Source organism: Fukomys damarensis, unplaced genomic scaffold (genome assembly GCF_012274545.1).
Source record: "Fukomys damarensis isolate Sample0158 unplaced genomic scaffold, DMR_v1.0_HiC HiC_scaffold_11, whole genome shotgun sequence".
Classification (NCBI taxonomy): Eukaryota; Metazoa; Chordata; class Mammalia; order Rodentia; family Bathyergidae; genus Fukomys; species Fukomys damarensis.
This window is the reverse complement of record NW_022900923.1, coordinates 44466481-44486463: the sequence shown is the minus strand read 5'-3', so window position 1 is coordinate 44486463 and position 19983 is coordinate 44466481. Positions and strand designations below refer to the sequence as shown.

At 46.5% G+C, this 19983-nt stretch overlaps 1 protein-coding gene across 4 annotated transcripts in view; it reads right to left on the bottom strand.

The window, feature by feature from the left end:
* Nucleotides 1-19983, bottom strand: part of Srgap2 (SLIT-ROBO Rho GTPase activating protein 2) — a 225780-nt gene that overhangs the window by 53311 nt on the left and 152486 nt on the right. For all 4 annotated transcript variants that reach the window (XM_010613090.1, XM_010613092.1, XM_010613091.1 and 1 more), the window contains exons 4-6: nucleotides 13653-13715; nucleotides 7325-7540; nucleotides 6601-6729 (exon numbers count right to left, since the gene is read on the bottom strand). In XM_010613090.1, the coding sequence (XP_010611392.1) occupies nucleotides 6601-6729; nucleotides 7325-7540; nucleotides 13653-13715 (408 nt within the window). The remainder of the gene's footprint in view (nucleotides 1-6600; nucleotides 6730-7324; nucleotides 7541-13652; nucleotides 13716-19983) is intronic.

The window sequence follows — 19983 nt, the reverse complement described above, 5'->3', positions numbered from 1 at the left end:
GAGGGGAGGGGAGGGGAGGAGAGGTATAAAAGAGGCAACTGTATATAAAAACAAAAACAAAAACAAAACCACCACTAGAGGTAGAGCAAACCAACCTAAACCTGCTCCTTCGACAGCAAAATGAACAGTGTCAGCCTGGCTGGTGGTTCTCAGGGGCAGCTCAGAGCTGTCAGTTCGGTGCCACACTCAGGCTGCCCTTGAGAAGGCAGCAGAAGGGCAGCCCAAATAGCAGGATATGGAGCTCTCTCTCAACCAAGACATTTTCCTATGATTCTGTGTACAGTCTGGTTTAAAGAACAATTTCTTCTGTGGAGCAGAAGTCTGAACATCACTGTGTTAAACACAAGCCCTAGACCCTTCCTCAGCAATGGTGCTCTGTAATTCTAAGACAATATTTCTTACTCCTCCTAAAGGACCCAGAGATCCAAATTCTCTGGCCATCTACTATCCCCTTAATTGCGTAGCAGTGTTTTGGTCCAGATCCTGAGAAGAAACATCAGAGCTAAATCTATGGCTATAGTAAAGCCATCTGCCTGATTGTCATCTCACCGCAAAAGCAAGCATCAAATTAACTCTCCCTCAGCCTTTCCCTCCCCTCACAATCACACCGGGAACAGCCACTATTGGGGAAGAAAGAGCACATGACAGGCCTCCTCCTTCTAGGCATCTGACAAGAAGCTCAGCGACAGAGCACCTGCTGGGCTGGGCTCTGGGTTCAGTGCCAATAGGCTCTGGCAGGTGCTTAGCTTCCACAGAATAACAGCAGTTACAGTTAGCTAAGCCAGAGGATGGAAAGACATTAAATTCCATGGGGTAGGAAGAGCAAATGGAAACCGGACAAAAGCGGCTGATTGGGAGACTGCACGTACATCCTTCTCCAGAGGCGCCATTGAACTGGCCAGGCTGCCCTTGGGCCTGCGCACCTCCTGACCAGCTTGCTACAGGCCCTGGTGATGAGCGCCGTCTCTAAGTCACCTGAACGAAAGTGATGCTGCCCACACTGTGCATGGGAGGAGAGCTGCAGCGGGCAGGATCCCCTTCAGAAACCATTAGCAATTCTGGAAACTCCTTTCCTCTCCACTCTCACTATCTCTATTTTAATTCATAGCCCTTCCTTACACCACTGCACTTTGCTTTACTGTCCTCAAATGTGACTTTTGCTGTGTCCTCGATAAAGAACCTTAACTATGTCTCTCTTCCCCCACTCCCAGGGGAAACCCTCCCTCCCTCAGTATTGGAAGCTCAGAGAAACACTTCGATTCTCTGAGTGTATTTGCTGTACACCAGTGTACTCAGTGTAGCATGTGCATTCTACATTTCTAATCCTCAGAATTTACCCCAGTAATGTTGGTATTTTCTTAGTTTTCCAGACTAAGAAGCTGAGGCTCAGCGAAGGTAACTAATGTGAGCAAAGCCAAACTGTAGAACCAATGCTAGTCTGTGTGCAATCTGCCCACTCAACATGAGCTCTTTCCTTCGGCCTCTTCTGCTCCAGTCCAATGCCATACTCAAGCAGGGCATCACAAAAGCACAGGCCCCCAATCAACTGAGTGACCATAAATAAGCTACTTATCCCTCGACCTCAGACTTCTGCGAGCTGCTAACAAGTGACACAGTACACTTATCTGACACTGTGTAGACATCTAACAAAGACCATTCGTCGCCCCCTAAACCCATCAGCCCCTACCCTGGTGCTCCTAGCTCTTCTTTCCAGAAATCCCACTCCTCTCACCTTTTGGGATCAGACCTAATCTTCGACATCTTAATCAAATTTCCAGCCTCATAACCATGCGCACCTCCAGCCCGGACACAGGATCCGCCCGCCCCCAATTGTGTGGCTTCCATTTCCTGTCACTGCAACCAGAACGGGAGCTCCGTGAGAGCTCAGCCTGCATGTGAGCCCTGTTTCAGTCCCTCCCCATTAGGTCTTGCTCATAGTAGGTATTCAATAAAGCTCATGAAAATAGCCTCATCAGAAAGCAACCTACACAGGCTGAATAGTGATGTAAGTCCAGTTGGTAGGTGCAGACCTGAAGCTTTTGTTTTGCTCAAAGCAGGGAGCTTTCCAGGCCAGAGCACCAGGCCTATTTATATGACTATTCTGTAGCCACTCTGTGCCAGTGAATAGGGATCTCACAGTATTCCCTGACTCTCCCGTGTCTCTGGTCAACCCAGGAGATTTGAAATAGGTTTTCCAGATCCTTGGCCATCTACATACTGGCAGGACAATAGCCAGAAATGGAGACTTTAGCAGAGAAGCAATATCTGGCGAAGTCAGATAAATGAGATTTGAACATTTCGTCCTATTCTGGAGACTCCCGAGAGCAGAGGCAGCGCATTAGTTATTTTGTTCACACTGGGGACAAAGTGTGCTTTCTATAGCTTCTGATGAGTTCTATGGCCACCCTGGGCTCCCCTGGCCATCTCTGAGTTATACAAATGTTTGGTGAAAACGTTCTCAGGGGAAATCAAATTCTTATAAGAATTTAATGACAGCCCATCCAGATGTGTAACTTGTGTTGATAGCTCATTAACCCTTTTCTGGATGATATTCTCACTTAAAGAGACTCTAGAGAAGATCTACAAATTAAAATGGGTGTTTCACAACACCTACTTCAAGTTGACATGGAAGAGATAAGTAAGTGGCCTTAATCAATTTCCTGCTGGGGAAGCCAAGGTCCCTCATCCCTGACTTGGGCACACAATCCCTGTGTACATGACACTCACAGCACTCCAGCTATCCATGAAGACAGTGGCCTGTCCTTCATTCATCCACCTGCTCCCAGACTGAGAGAGCCAAAGAACACAGGGGAGGAAAATTATACCCCAACGGGCCTCCGGTTTGTGGACACTGTCAAGGGAGTTCAGAATGTCTTTCTGGCCTGGAGTCAGGGTCTACCTGGTGTGTGTCAGAGGATTGCATGGCTTCCTAGTCTGAGTTTAATGCTATGTACAGAAGTAACTTCCTTTCATTGAACCTCAATACCGTAAACATGCACGGAGCTTCAGCTCCCTAGGAAGGAGGCAAAAAGCCACAAACAACACAGATGACAATGGACTAGAATAAGCACAAAGACATGGCCAGACCCAGATGCCAACATCCCAGGCTCCGCACTTGATCCTGCTCTCACTGGTCCGTTACAAAGGCACATTTAGAGTCCTTCTTATTGCACAGAACAGCAAAAAAAGAGAAGAAACTAATGATACATGAAAATAGCCTAGAGGAAGCTCAAAAACATAGTAAGCAACAGAAACAAAACACAAAAAACATAAATGTTGTATTATCCCGGAAGTTCTACAATAGGCAGCACTAATTTACGGTGAAAGGTCAGGGTATTGGCTGCCAGGAGTGGGGGATTGACGGGGAAGAGACGAGAACTCTCCAGGGCAATGAGAATACATCTTTCATCGAGGTATTTACTCTGTATCTTGATAAAGACGTAGGTTACAAAGGCACAGAAATTTGTTGAAATTCTTCAAGCTGTAACACACATTTAGTTCTTATATGTAAATTATACAGCAAAAGAATACTAAACAGCAAAGTCAGATAAATTTAGAATCTAAATGGCCCCAAATGGAAAGAAAATCTTGGCTTATGTGACTATCATCTTCTTTCTAGCCCCCCCCCCAAATATACTGTGCTCAGATATATATTAATCACGGGGGGCTTCTAAGGCGAAGTAAGTCCTAGTTCTTGCCTGTCTGAAGCTGAAAGAGAAGACTAAGAGACCCTCCTGTCCTCTGTTCTGAGGTCTGTGGCTCTCAACTCATACTAAGGAATATATTCCCCCCCCACCATGCATGGGGTATGCAAACACGCATGTATACACCTACAAGTTTCACAAAATAAAATTTAACTATACTACTTTGATATACCCTATTTTCTTTCCTAGTCTAGTGTAGTCATCTATTAAAAAAAAAAAAAGGTCAAACCTGTAAATGAAATTTCATGCCTCCCTGAATGGATTATGAGCCACAGTTTGAAATGCCTCGAGCCTATAAATACTTCTCAGACAAAACTACTACAAATGTGTACCCCTATGCTTAGCATTTAGCCTCCCCAAATCAATATTTACTGAACATTTAGAGCTGAGTAGCATTAGCTTTTTATAAAAAGAGTAATTAGCCTGTGCTCACCCTACAAAAAACAAAACAAAACGAACAACAAGCAGAATAAACAAGATACAACCAAAACACAACAGCAAAGAAAGAAGAGCAAGTTTACTGCCGCTGTGGCTTGGAAAGCCGCCACCCTGGACCTGCTCACAGTCCCAGCCCATGCCCAGCTGGGTGCCAAGGAGGCTGCTGTCCTCTGTTTCAACGGCACTTCAACCACATCCTGTGAAGTTAGCCGACAGACCTTCTTTTTCTTCTTCAAGACAATGAAAATAAACAGCTTCCGAAGGGTTTTAAGAGAAGGGGGTGAGGAAAAAAATCCAGATGTATTACGTACAGGTACCAATTTCCTATGATGGGTATGATCAGTATGCATGACAAATACGTACCAAAAAAAAAAAAAAAAAAAAAAAAAAAAAAAAAAAAAAAAAAAAAAAAAAAAAAAAAAAAAAAAAAAAAAAAAAAGAAGAGGAAGATAAAAATAGGTTCTTATGCTGATTTTAAACACACGCTCACACCTGATGAAGGATGTGAAGGTTACGTAAATTGTGAACAGTTCAGCAGTAGGCCCTTCCTTCCCTGGTGAAATAGCAGGAAAGTTGCCTGAGAAAGAGGAAGAGGACAAACGGTGGAAGAGGTGTGGCACACTGCATGGTCTGATTCTTTCTTTTTTAACTAAGTCTTAGATAATAGTAGAGATTGAGCCTAAGAAAGAACCGATTCTCCTCCACAGGTGGAAAACGGGCCTCTTTCTCAACAGTGAGGAACTGTGCTGAGCAGGAGAAAGGATCTTGTTTGGGGCGTTGACCTTCACTGAGGGACAATGTTCAGATTGGCATCAACAGCAGCCAGAATAAAGACACCTGAACAGGGACCCAAGCTCCACTTACCCAGTGAGACCGGCACTTGGGGGCACCGAGAGGGCAGAACCTACTGAGTCAAACTCCACATCTGAAGGGAGAAAGAAATCTGTACTTCAGTAAAGTTCCTCAAGCAACTCTGACATGGGCCAGATGTAAGCACCAAGGTTCTAGTCTTAGTCTTTACTGTGCTGAGGGCAAAGGAGTGGGAAACAAAGCAGAGCTCCAGAGCAGAGGGAGGCCAAGCCCAGATGCCCCGCTGGTTACTCTACAGTGAATCTTCGACCACACGGGTGTGAAGCATGGTGGGTTTGCTTGTAGAGAAACCAAGGCAGGCCAGCGGGCACAGTGTGACCAGAGACTTGCAAAGCCCAGCTGCCGCCACCACCACTGCTGAGGAGCTGAGGAAGTGTCAAGCCCAGGAAGGATGCTGGGGTTCACCCGGGCCCTAGACAGTAGGGTGCCAATGTTTCGTGCACTGGCTCGAGTCCTCACTCTGACAAGTGAAGGGTACAGAACTTCATCAGCACATTTTAGATATAAACGATACCACTCACATAGGGAATTTGTATCTGTAGGTGATATATCTTGATTTTTTTTTCCTATCCTCCTCTTCCCTCCTTATTTAAGTAAGCTTTATTTCCATTTTTTCCTTCTACTCCCTTTTTCCTTACTGCCCCCCGTTCCTCTACTGATTTGAACATTTTCTTCCCATTTACACTTTGATGCTGATTACCATTTCAGTTTCTCACACCAGAGACACAAGTGTGTCTGATTTCTCTCGTTTGGACTGTGGCCCCAAGGTGCAACCACTTCATGAGAGTTACACTTATGTAGCTTCACTTGAAACTGGCTTCGCACTCAGGCAGCTTGGGACCTGCATGGGAGAAGGCTCAGAAGACCAACTATATGGTCTCAAGAGAGGCAACAGGTCAAGGAGGCTGAGTCTGACCCAAAGGCTAAAGACAAAAGGCTGTCCCTGGTCCAGGCAAACACACCTCCCACAAACCGCTTCTCTCAGCCAGTTGTCTTTGTGTCACGCCTCGGCAAGGACAGGCCAGATGTCAGCGGCATCTGGACACCTTCTTGACTGCACTGCAAATCTACACACCCAGTGTAGTTACATTTCTTAACCCTCATCTACAAACTGCAGGCGACACTGCTTATGGAACAAGAGGCTCCTGAGAAACACCCACTGCTATGCACAAGTCGAGTATGGTTCCCCAACTCTGGTCCTTGTCGTCATCTCGCTGTCCAAGCTGTGGGTAAAAGGAGCATTTCCCGGGAGACAGAAGAACAGAGTGACTGTGAGCATGGGTTAGTAATCAGACTGAGTGCACACTTTGCCTCTGTCACTTACTGGCTCTGGGTAAGTTACCCGAACTGAGTGTGAGCCAATAAAAGTGGAAACGATGCCATTTTCCCTGGACTGTGGTTAAGTAGTAAAGGAAACAAAGTGTTCAGCGCATCACTCGGGGCTCAGTACATGGCCAGCCTTAAGGGACCACGGCTACTCTCTCCACAGACTGTTCTCCAATAGCCCTAGGACACCGGGACCACAGAGAGGCGGACCGTGTGAGCATCCAGGAGAGGGGTCCTCAGGTCCTTGGCTCTCAGCACTTACATCAATCAGGTCGGACAGGTCATGGATGTAGTACTTGAACACAGACGCATTGGTCGCCTCCAAAGCCAGCAAGTACTCATTCCGGGCTTTAATGGCCTTCAGCTTATTCTCTGTGTACTTTGCTTGGCGCTGAAAAGGAAACAGAAGTTCACTTTTCCTTTTTTTAAAGGGGAGCTTGTTTGCTAAGAAATGAAAGTATAGTTCATTCAAGAACCACAACTGTGCTGCTAGTCCCCATGAGCATCAGCTTTAAATTGGGTTCTAATTCTGATTAATGAGATTCAAGGGCATAATGTAGATCACTTCAGGGAAAGTTAATGAAGCTTCCCACTTCACAGGCATGCCCCACTTCGGTTCTATCCTCACACACCCTTCTCCATCTTCACACTGCCACCCTGGAGGGAGTACTGCTACCTCTGACTGCCCCTGAACCTTGATGCCTAACACCAAGCAGAACGCATACCCACCCACCTAAAGCACTAGGATATTTCACCTGAGTGGGGAAATGGGCCGGGAAAGGTCACCACTGGTTCTTACCTGCTAGAGGTTAAAAGCTTGGTGTCAAGTTCTTCCAACACCTAGGACTCCAGCCAGGGCAGAAACCCACTACAGAGCCCCAGAGCTTCCTTGTGTGGCTCTGCAAGGAGCCTACTGGGAAACCCCCTCAGTCCTTCCGTCTGGAACATTCCTCCCTGCCTCTGCAGTTTTGCTGGAGCATACACACCTTCTCCTTCATCTTCTCAATCTTCTTCACTGAGCTCCGCCGGACATGTTTCTCCTCGATGCGGACATTGGCTGTGGAATCCGGGGAGCGCGGGGTCTGCCGGTCCTCCTGCTTCACGGATTTACCAATCTGCTTCTCCTCTTGCTTCTCTGCCTCCTTCAGCTTGCTCTGAGCACTGATGCTGTCGGCATTGTACATGTGATACGTCTTCATGACCTGCAAGACACCCCACCCCACTCGAGGTCAAGCTAGTGGGGTCAGCTCGGCCTGGAAGCCACAGCCAGGCCTCTCCCCTGGGAAGCAACATCCTCATGCCCTGAGGGAAAAATCCACAAGTGCCTGGTTCAGCGAACAGTACATATCAGAGACTGCTCCAAAGCACAGGAGAGCAGTACTGGAACTAAACCGCTGTGTCTTCTTACTAAAATGACTGTGTATTATTTTCTTTAATTTATTATAACTTGAAATCATTACTCTTATATTTGCCCAATTGCTCAGTTACCTCACAATACTGAGTAGACAGGAAACAATGGTGCCTCTCTCAGACCCTGATGGCAGGTCTCCCTGGTTAGGGCCCCCCAGAGGAGGCTCTGCAGTAGCCTATATACTTCTTGTACCTTTCAGATATAAAACGAGGAGGAAAAGGCTCTAAAAGCTCTCTACTGGCCCCCTTTATCTACATCAGACACCTTCTCGTGGCAACAAGAATAGCAGTGGTTATAGCAACGGCAGCCGCCCTTTACTGAGCAGCTAATATGTTCCTGGCTTTGTGTCAAGGGCAAGCGCACATTTACTTCTTTTATTTATGTGGCAATTCTACTGTCTAAGCAACAATCCCATGAATACTGTGAACCTGCACAATTCCAGTAAGACGATGGGAAGGAATAAAATCTTCATCAAGTGCAACCAGAGTCGCTACAAGAAGGAAGTAATATAAAGAGAGAAAGACTCAACTTTCAAATTTTCCATCAAAGCAACTGTCTAGGAATCTAATTCCACAACTTAGCAAGGAGGCCAGGAAGCCTAGAACTCAAGCTTGTTTCCACTCCTCTCAAATAAACTACGTCCAGTCACTCAGTGCCCGTCCAACTCTGCTGGAGCTTTCTGTTTCCACGCAAGGGCCTCTAGCTGGGAACTAAAAATGCCTGCTAACTCACCAAGCAGTGTGAAGGGGAGGGCAATGCCACACCGGTGCCACGAGACTTCACTGAGAGCAGGGTGGGTGGTGTGCACTGCTGGACAAGGGGGGAGAGCGAGGGGCCAAGTCGGTATCAGTTCCGACACTTAGGGCCCGCGGGCCTTCTGTTCACCATCTCTCTCAGTCCTCACTACTCTAGGAAAGATATGTTTACTATTTCCGATTCAAAAGACGAGGAAATGGGGCTCAGCCATGTGGCCAAATGGGAGCAGGATTCAAACCTAGGTGTGACAAACTCCAAAATCCATACTCTGGCCATGAAGTAACAGTGACTTCTTCTGCGTAAGACTGGAGCTGAAATACTGTGGCTGGAAAGAAAGGTTAAGCATAGTCAAGGGAGTCTTGAAAAGAGAAACTGGCTTTATTCACTTTACTGTAAGGCACTAAATACTGAATTCATGTATTTAGCTCTGCTCCCTCCCAGGCCACACTAAAACGTTAGAAAAGAGTTTTCAGTTACTATTTTTAGTGTAAACTGAGGAAACAAAAAGAATGGAAGCCGACTATGACAAGCAGTAGGCAAGCAAGCAGTCATGCACCACGGAATTCTAGACCAGGAGGGAGAGCCAAGAAGCGACAGCACATGAGAAGACCACAAGTTTATCAGGAAGCTTCTCTGGACTGACAGCATGGGGCTCAGCTGATGGGGTGCTGAAGTATGACAGGAGGACCAACAGCAAAGTTCTGTACTGGATGCTGAGAAGGCCCAGACTTCCTCACAACTCAGCCCCCTAGATGAAGTAGGAATTGAAAGAGTCGCGTAAGGGCCAGGGATTAGCTCAGTCGTTATGCTGCCTGCCTCACAAGCGCAAGGTCCCAAAAATTAGAATAAAAAAGATCCGCACCTCAGCATAAAAGGCAAAGAAACACCAGTGCTGGAGTTTCCTGAAAGCCCAGCCAGATCACCCTCCGGTGAAAGCTGTGGTTGACCCAGAGCTGTTTAGTGCCTCATTTCAAAACAGGAGCTGCAGCTAAGGATAACCAGACATTTAAGGAAAACATCTAATGGGGAGGACCAAGACCAAGACCAAAACAAGCAACTGGGAGGAAACAAGGTATACAGAGAGAAGAAAACTTTGAAAGCAGTCTATCAATAGTAGCCTCAGAGGGATGAGGGAGAAATAAAGACACTGTGTCATAAAATAAGAACTGGTCCAGGAGGAGGGGCTCCTGGCAATTAAGATTCAATCCAAGCAATTCTCCAAGGAGCCTGATTCACGCCCTTTCTCTGTGCAGACACGTGAGTTCTCATCACCTGATTTGTTTATGTACTGCTTTTCTTGTCTCCCCGTATTAAAAACTAAATGTCTTACACTTAGGAACATCTGATATGTGGTTGTATCCATGACACCTTGTGCCAGGACAGAGCTGAGGAACCACTGGGGGCCACTGTTCTGAGGGCACAGGTGCTGGACACCAGTCTCAAGAAGCTCTGCAAGTCCAGGGACACACGCTCATGGGTAGTACCAGGACATAAAGCTCCGGGCGACAGCAGCCTGGTGTTCCAAAGCCTCCTCATTCTCTATCTAGCCCAGGGTTTCCCCGACTCTTCCTATCCAGCCAGGCCCATGTGGTGCCTGTGACTGCAGATACAGCACATGACGGAGGCTCCCTGGGCTGCTCAGGACACATCCTCTAACAATCGGGAGCGCCTTGGGAAGAAGCGCGCTGCCTGCTGAAGCACCCCTGGAGCACCAGTGGGAAACGCACACTCCCTCCTCCACGGCTTCCAGGCCAGCCTGCTCGTGCTGGAGAAGGTGCCGCCCAAGACTGCTCTCTCTGCAGCAGCTGTGGGAAACGGCCTCTGGCACATGGTGCTAAGTCAAGAAAATCAAAGGCTCTTCAGGCAGAGAGGAGAAAGGTACAAAGAGGCAGCTGGCCACTTATGGGAAGACTCTGGGCCTCTTGTCCAAAGAGGTTTTTCTTTGGAAACACCTGGGCTCTGGCCCTTAGCTCATCAGTGCTCCACAGCATTTAAACTACCAACCCTTGTGTAATCAGTCCTCGAAGGAAGTGTTCACGGACACCAAGGGGGATATGTAAGAACAACACTGAAAATATGGCAAGTCTGTGGTGGGGGTACGTGGGTGTGTGTTTTGTGGCAGTGATACTGAAGATTGAACCCAGGGCCTGTAGGCAGGGCTCTACCACTAAGCTATATACTCAGTCTTCTTCTCTTTTTGGTTTTTTGAGACAGGGTCTCACTATGTAGTTGAAACTGACCTGGAACTCACTATGTAGCCCAGGCTGGTCTCAAACTCACAGCGATCCTCCTGCCTCAGCCTCCTGAGGGTTGGGATTACAAGCATGCGCCACCACGCCCGGCTTCTTTTTTTTAATGCTAGCAAATTTTATTAAAAGTAGGAAAGGAAACAGGCTCTGCAGAGCAGGTTTGGGCCAAGTAAATGTAGGAAAACAAGTGCACTGTACGTCATGAAGGTGAGCCATCCACACGAGTTCTCTCATAGTGGTTGGCTTTTTTTTAAATTTTGAGAGTCTCATGAAATTGCCCAGGTTGGCTTTGAACTTGAGATCCTCCTGCCTTAGCTTCCCAAATGGCTGGGATTACAAGTATATACCAGCACATTGGTGGTGAGCTTCTTATAGCTTTAATTTCCTTTTTCTAGTGCCCAAAGATAAATTCTATTGCCCAAAGGGTCACTGAAAGAAGAGGCCCTTCCCTGCTTTCCTGAAGACTCAGTAAAGGAGATGATCCTTACAAGAAACTCTCCCTTATCCACTTCTAACTTCCCTTAGAGTGCAGAGCAAGCGGCTTCCCAAAGCCAGCACACAGGAGTTCCAGCTTCCTACTTGATGAGATCACTGCCCCATGCAGGGTGACTAATCATCTCGCTAGGACTTTCCCAGTTTCCACCCTGGAAGTCTCCTGCCCCAGGCTACCCAGGGACAGTCAGTCACTCCGGTTCTGTCCTGTCTTTATTTGGACCCAAGCTCATCCCGCCCTTCAGAAGAACTTTTAATTCTGTGAGCCTTCTAATGTCCTACAGACATCAAAACTCAGCTGATCCTTCACCGCAGCCTGATATTTCCGAGGTAGGCTTGCCCCTGTCAACCCTACCCCAGGATACAGAGATAGGAGCACATGGAAAGCATGGGACAAGAGGATCATGGAGTGAGGGTGTCCCCAAGTTTATACTGCTAGTGGTCAACACAGGGCAGAGCCCAGGTTGCATAACTGAGGAGAATGGTCACTACACACGTCACAGGGCACTGTTCTGCACACTGTAGGGTTTCAACAGCATCCTTGGCCTCTGCTCATGAGAGTAGCAACAACTTCCACTCCTCCAAAGTGACTGCTAAAAATGTCTGAAGACACCGCTAAGTGTCCCTTTGGGGCAAAAAAGGTCACCCTGTATGAGAATGTTCTGCCTTCTTTAAAACTTTCTGGTATGCTCTATTCTTTTTCTCTCCCTATCACCTACTAGAGGAAAATATCAAATTTTTATTTAAGCCTTGGACAAATTATGAGCATGTACCAACTCATTTCTTGGCAGGAACACCATACTCAGCCCATTCTCAGGCTTTATGCTCTGCACTGGCTATGGCCTCCTCGTGGCCAAGAAAGCAGCTGGACAGCCTGAAGCTGGAAGAGCCTCGCAGCTGTGCTCAGACACAGCCTGCACCCTCTCACTTACTCCTAGATCACAGCTCATGAAGCGATCGGACTCTGGGCAAAAGCTAACAGATCCTCAGACACCACTCTTCCTGTGGCTCTCAGCTCCAGGGCAAGAGCTGGCATCTGGATTTGAGTTTAAGTTGTTTTGGAGTTTGCTGGTTGGCCAATGTAATTCTTCCCAGAAACAGCTACAAATACCAGAGGCCCAAGAGGCTTAGAGGAAAATAAAAAGGACTCCTATAATAACATGTGTCATTTATATCTTAGTGAATTCTCTGCCAGAAGAAAGGAGTAATAGCTCATCTTCGTGCCTACAAGATGCTCTAAAAGTAAAGAAATAAGCACTGAACAGACAGTTCAGGAAACTAATCCAGTCTGCAAATGGTTGTGTCAATTTGCTTCTATTTTTAAAACAGTCTTAACTTGAGAGAAATGAAAAGTGGGAGCTGAACCTAAGGGTGCCATCTATCTACTTGGCTCCAGTGCAGAAGAGTCACAGAGCAGAAACTCAAAACAAAACAAGCACCACGGAGAAAAACGAGATGACTGCCTTGTGTACAGTTGCCATAACAGAATGGCCACACCTAGGCTTCTGGATTAAGAAAATGGAATTCTCTAATCCCAAAGGCCTGAGCAGCACACAGCCACTGCTGCTCTTCCTATGAAGGGAGAGAAGGAAGGAAGCAAGCAAGCAAGCAGGAGGGAAGGAGAAGGCAAGGGGAGGGATAAGCGAGAAAAGAGAAAATCAGTTTTACCTCTAAACAGAACGGGCCAACCCTGGAAAATGACACACGGGGCTGACACAGCAAAGCTGGGAAGGCATCTCCAAAAGACACTGAAATATTCTCCTTACGGCAACAGAAATTTTCCTGGTGTGCATGTGTGTGCATTTGTTTTCAGTGACAATAAACCAAACATGGCTGGGGAAGCACTAGCCCGCCTCAGTCCACATGAAGTGCCAGTCACTCCAGGATGGGCTGTGTTCTCTCCTCCAGGCCACAGCCTGCCTCCTCTCTGAGGTTTCTACTCTAGGAAGCTGCTGCAAAGTGCTCTCTGCCTGAACTGGTCCCTCATGTTTGGACACTTAGAAATCGGTTTACCGCTCAAGCCAGGATCAATCCAAGACCTGATGCAAGACTTGGACCACAAATTCTTTCCGACAGGCACATGTTAATGGCGCAACACTGTTCCTTGCCATTTTGCTTGGGGTCCCTGGTTGCTAACTAACGGTGTCCGATGTTCTGGTGACCTAGGTCTTGGCTGGTCTCTTGGGAGAATGCCCCAAATGAGGCCAGAGTGAGCTTGCACACTATTTTGAGAAAGTACTTCTTGGCTCATTCAGTTCTGAAAAGGAGATGGGTGGGGTCACCCCACTGGGGAACATGCACTGTCCACAACCTCAGCTCAGTTCTGCTGCTGACGTGACTGTGTCTGCAAGCTGCCAAACGCTGCTTCCTTCTACTTGTTAGAGTCAAGCAACCCAACTGATTTACCGAGTAGAGCTCATTCAGGACCTTCATCAAATCATCTTGGAGCTGCTGGCCGACTTCTTTACTCTGTAAAGAAATAAGAATGAAGGTTAATTGGGAAAACAGAAGGAGGGAGGCAGGGCAAACAAAGGAAACTGCAGCACTGGCTCTAGAAATAACACAGATTCAATTAAGGCCCATTATTTAACCCAGCAAATCAGATAACCACTCAGATCAGACCCAATTATGATCAGATTACTTAAAGAGTTTTACTAAAATGAAATGTGTCCTTTCTATAGCCTGACAAAGGCAACTGTGTGGGTTATAGGGTTTGATTTTTCAATTGGTCCCCAAAGAGCAGGTCTGAAAGCCACATCCTACCTAGCAACTGTTATTAGGTGGAACGTGCGTCCTCAGATACTTGGAGGCAAACATTCCAGAGGATTACAAAGGAGAGGAGGATGTGCAAGAGGGTGAACGAGGAAAAAGCATATACACATGCAAGGTCTTTGAAGTCCCTAGCTGAACAGACAATTCCAAACAGGAGGGGATTACACTCCTTACTTGCTTTACTTCTACCCCATCTCCCAGAGCAGTGGCTCTAAGTGTTGGATGCTTGGTTACATGGTCCTGATAGGCTAAGTGGTCTCCACCTGGTTAATCTTTTTTTTTTTTTGTATGGGATCAAACTCAGAACTCAGGCCCTTGCACTTTCGAGGTAGGCGGCAGAACCACTGAGCTAAATCCCCGTCCCTCTGCCTGGTTAATCTTAAGTAGTGCTCACTCTCAGATTCTTTGCTTTGGTCACCCAAGGTGGGTATCTAACCACAGAGAACAGTTGGGACCCAGATGATGAGGAAGAAGGAAGTCAGTCGTGTCTGTTATACGGAACATTACACCAAGTCCAAGAGAACAGGGGCTAAAACTGGTTGGCACCACTGGACTTCTGAAAGAAGAAGCCCCCATTTTATCTTCTGCCAGTTCCCTCTAGTTCTTTACTACTGAAAATTTCAACACCAACAACAGCCTTCTCTGTCAGAAGGTAAGATACTGCCCTGGCAGTGCTCAGCTCCCAGGCAAGAACAGGCTTTTCATTCAGAAACAATCGTTTCAGCTCTTGTTTTTTTCAAGGTGCACATATCTTTACCTTAAAAATACTTATTTTTAGGGCCGGGGATTTAGTTCAGTGGTTCTGCCGCCTGCCTCACAAGCGCAAGGTCCTGGGTTCGATCCCCAGTACCCCCCCCAAAACCAACTTATTTTTATTTCAAAAGTAATATATACTTACTAAAATAAGGAAACTACACAAATATCAAGAGAAAAAAATCCTTAAATATCTACCACTAAGAAAACATCACCTTGCAATATGTTTTTCTAATTTCTCTTTCATTATTTCTCCAAAGTCAGGATTGCATTATAAACACTGTTTAGAAGCTAAATTTCCTTAAATGTCTCTTTTGCAAATGCTTTCCCATGCATGTTTTTCCTCTATAACACTTTAGTACAATATATTGATGTAGTTCCTATTCTGGACTTTACAAAGTTCTGTGATTGTTTTTTAAACTGTATTAAATTACTTCCCACATAATCTATGCACAAAACTTTCATTACTTTCTATTAGAAGCAACATTGTTGGGTCAATGAGAATTCATTTATATCATTAAACTGCCCTTAAGAAAAACTGTGCCAATTAAAAATACTGCCAGAGGCATGCGAGAATGCTAATTTCACTTTTGTCTTGACAATTTCATGTGCTATCCTACCATATTTTGCAGTCCTTTGGTTTTAGTAAACTTGAGCATTTAAAAGATATGCTGATTAGACATCTTCCTTTTAATAGTTTGCCACCTCTCTGTTAAGGAATTCTCTGGTCATTGTTTTCTATTAAGGTATTCAGCGTAGTTGTGACTTCCATCATGAATAGCCATGAGTTCTTATACCTGGTAGGCAGTTGGGAGCAGGGGGAAGGAATTCTAAATTAGCCCCAGATCTCCTACACTTGCTATAATCTTTCTGAGTCTCTGTTTTCTGCCACTCTAGAGTTCTACAAGCTCTTTTGCCTGCTCCTAGGGTCCATATCAGATTCCAACACAACCCCCTGCAGTGTAGGGCTGTGAGGCTGGCTTCACAGCACAGGGTCAATGGTACTGAGCGACCTCAACCACTGGAGGAGAAGCCACGAGGAAGAACACCTTTCATCTATAACCTCATCCTCGCTCCAGCCATGGTGAGCAAAGCTGAGCTTCTCTGATGCAGCAGAGGCTCGAGGAGGTGAAGCTGGGAGAAATGACTCACTGCTAGCCTGAGGGTCAGGAAGTGGCCATGAGTATCACATCCCACCACGCTGCCCTCCTGCCTCCAGGCCAGCTTCCATCCTCTCTCCTGTTGTCTAAATGCAGAGGTTAAAGGAGAAAGCTTCTGATCCCCTACCTTGAGGCTGATCCTGGGACTTCAGAGCAGGAGAAGGGAGAGGGAGGAGGCAGGGAAGGCCTAACCAATAAAATAGCAATTAGGCTAGGCAGATGTTTCCTTCCAAGTACTGATTAGCTGGGAGGACCACTCCAACAGAGTCCTGTTTGTTTGAACAGGCTGCTGAAGGGATCTGACCACCACTCCCTCGGGCAGAGGGTGGGTTGGGCTGGGAACACACGGGTAACCAGCTCAGTTAAAATGCACCAGGAGCCATTTGGACCCACTGGGAGAGGCAGGAAATGGCCAGGGTCTCTCCTTTTGTAGAAGATAAAAGGACTCCCTTTCTCTGTTTGGGAAACTTTAACTGTGTGCCTTCAGGGGAAAGTGCAGCCCAGGAGGAGGGACTGAAGGAGCTGGGAAGCTGCACCCACCCCAAGACAGGGGCCACATGTATCACTGGGAACAACAAACCTGATGAGGCTGAGCACAGGACAATGATGGCTGCAGAGCCTTTCCATTCCCTATAAAGAAGCCAGGGGTTTCTAGGCAGGGAACAAAAAGAATTTACAGTGCAGTCTTTGTGAACCAATATACAGCCTGCATCTCTTTCCTTTAAAATTTCTTGGAAGAGAATGAGTCACCTAAGCATTGCAGGAAACCAAATAGAAGCTGGGGGAAAAATTATTTTGAGCAGTTTTTCCCTTAAATGTCTGCATAGTAATCTTTGGTTAGGAAAAAAAAAAAAAGGAAGAGAAGCCTAAATTTAGAATCAAGATGAGGCACAGTTAAAAAGGCTGGTTCTATAGAATAGGAAGTGTGACGGTGTGCTCAGGCCTGGATCTTTCATTTTGAAACTTACCACAACCTTTGGCAGGAGTGTGTTTCTTGGGTCCCCACGCTGCTGCTGTGGGGGCCATGGTGGGGCTGGCTGGAAGACACAGAGATCAAAACAACAGCTCCTGCCGGTTGTGAGCTAACAGAATGGGTAGGGAATCATCCCTTTCCAAGAGATACCAGCCCCGGACAACAAAACCTAAGTGCACAGACAGATGCATCTCCCAGGAACGCAAGGCTCTGAGGTCTCCTTGCTCACAGAAGGCACAGACAGCAGCAGAACATCAAGGCTACATGGTCTGGGCCACCTGGACACTAGGCTGGTCTGTCACACACCCTTGGGCCTCCTTAAAAACCAACACAATTCCTGTATTCAACGGGTTTGTCTATAGCTTTTCCAAAGAACACCAATCACAAAGGGGGTCTACAGGGGCCTTCAAAGGAGTGATTACCCATTACCCAGTTCTCTGGTTATTCAGATCAGCACAGTATATTTCCCAAGACGGGGATGTGGTAAGGCTGCTATTTTTTTTAATATTGGCTATCTCTATATGATAAAGCTGTATTATTCGACAGGCATAAAATTACCCCATTTCTATAGAAGAAAAAAAAAGAGGAAGGCATGCCTCTCCCAGGCGGTGAGAGCTAATTTCAGCCTGTCCCAAACTGAGGCTGTCAGCAGGTAGAAACACAGCCAGTTAGGTCTGGCCTGATTAGCCCGTGTCAGCAGTTTTCCAAAGAGGAACCAATTTTCAAGGGCACCGATCTCCACCGGTGACTGCAACCCCCCACTCCCCAAAGACACTTCAGAGGCCAGCTGTTAAAAGAATGTTAAAAAACGGAATTTACGTTTATGGATTTCAGAAGACAGAGAAACTGCGAGAAACTGCCTATTGGGCTCTGGCAGCAGGAGCAGCATGACTGGACCCTGTGAGGGTTTCGGGGCACTGGCTCACCACTTCAGAGAGGATGGACAAGTTTTCTGAGCTGGTGCTCTGCCCAAAATGCTTTCCATAGGAGGACAAAGCAGGGCTACAGTGAGTGGCTGGCGGAGACAGGGCAACGATGGGCCCTGAACCTGGCCTCTGCCCACCCAAGCAGAGATGCGGGTGGGTCAGAGCTCTGGAATGACCTTGCGATTCCCCCGCACCATGCTCCTTGCACACCTACAAAGGGGCCTTTGCCCCTCCCCACTCACTTGCTGGGCAGGGCAGCAGTGAGAGCTCTGGGAAGGCCGAGCTGCAGTTAGACCTTATCCTCTGGGGCGACCAAGTCTGGTCACACTACAGACACAGGCTGGGGGTGTACTTCACGGTAAAGTGCTGGCTGAGCATCTATAAGGTCCTAGGTCCGACCCCCAGCACCACAAAACAGCAACAACAACTACTGAGCAAGGCTTTTATAGAGAGGCAGGCAGGAAACACCCACAAGAGGAGCGCTGGAGGTACTTCCACCTTCTGAAGACAGGCAGACAAGCATGTCCCAAAATACAAAGCTTACGGCAGCCTGGTATATGTGGGTATGCCCAGTACATCCTCCGGTTTTCTAGTCTTTTCTCTCCTGCTTTTTTATGTTGGTTGTAACAAATTTATTTTACAACTCAACAACGAATTGTATGTTTTAAAAGGCTAGGTACATACCAAAGACTGTGACTGTGGGATTAATAACAAAAATAGTGGTTTAAGGACTGGAGCCCATTAATAAAGGGATTAAATAACCTGTCTGCCCTTCGGAAGTGGCTGATCAGATGGGCCGGAGTAGGCTCCATTACTGGATCCTGGCAAGGGGCGAAATGGCTGGATTTTAGGGAGAAATGAAAGTCCACCGCAAATACAGCACATCTATTATGTGTCAGACACTTGTGGTTTGAATACAGAATAGTTTAAAAGTTTATAATCTGCTGAGAAAGAGGAACATTAATCTGACATCTGAGCCTAGCAGAATGCAATTCTTTCTATCTCAAAGGCTACTTGACATGGAATTACATTAGTTTTCAGTTCAGGTTCAATTTTTTTCCTGTCTCAGCTAAGTTTCCTGTCCAGCATGGTGGTGCCCGCTTGTAATCCCAGCACTGGGGAGGCTGAGGCAGGAGGAGCACTGAGTCTGAGGCCAGCCTGGAATATACAGTGAGATTTTCTCTCAAAAAATAAACCCCAAAACAACAACAAGCAAAAGTTTTCCTAACTCCGGGCATGTTAGCTGTAGACTCCATCTTGCCAGAAGCAGAAATCTGACTTCAGAAAATCTAGTGTTTGCACAGTAACCCTTTACATTTGCCTAAGTTACAAATGGGTATTTTGGGTTATAATGATACCGCCTCTGTATAACTGACTCCCAAACCAGTCCCATTCCTTTTTTAAAGAATCCCTTGAGTTTACAAGCACCATAAAAACTAATCACACAAGTAGCTCCTTCCCTCAGAAGTTAATGGGTATTAAACTCTTAGGGATAAAAGTTGTATTTTGTAACAAATGTCAGAAATCTGGTACAATCTAAGACCCAATACTTGTTTCAGGATACTTGTGCTTCCATTAGATATCTACTGAACTAGCTAAAGAAACTAGTATTTAAAAAAGAAATCCCAAGCCTACAAAATAGGAAACCATCTCTAACTCACGGAAGAGATGGATTATAAGGTTTTAAGCATCTTTCTGTCTTCCATGACACCCAGCCCACTGCTACGTGCACAGCAGCCATGAAAAACTAATCATTAGGAGCCTGGGGATGTGGCTCTCAGTAAAGCACCCGCCTGCTTTGTGAGACCCTAGGTTCCATTCCCAGCACTGCAAAGTCATCATCAGCTAAATTAATTACATCAAAGTTTACAGCAGACTTCGACACTATTTTAACTCAGTGACAAGACTGAAACAATACAGATGGGTATGGTGGCGCATGCCCATCTCTAAGGCTGAAGCAGGGAGGGCCACAATGAGTTCAAGGCCAGCCTGGGCTATATAGTGAAATCCTGTTTCAAAATAGAAACCAGGGCTGGGGATGTAGCTCAGAGGCACCGTGCCTGCCTGGCGAGCAGAAGGTCCTAAATTCAATCCCCAGCACCAAGAAGGAGGGGGGAAAAAAAAAAAAAAAAAAAAAAGAAAGAAAGAAATGC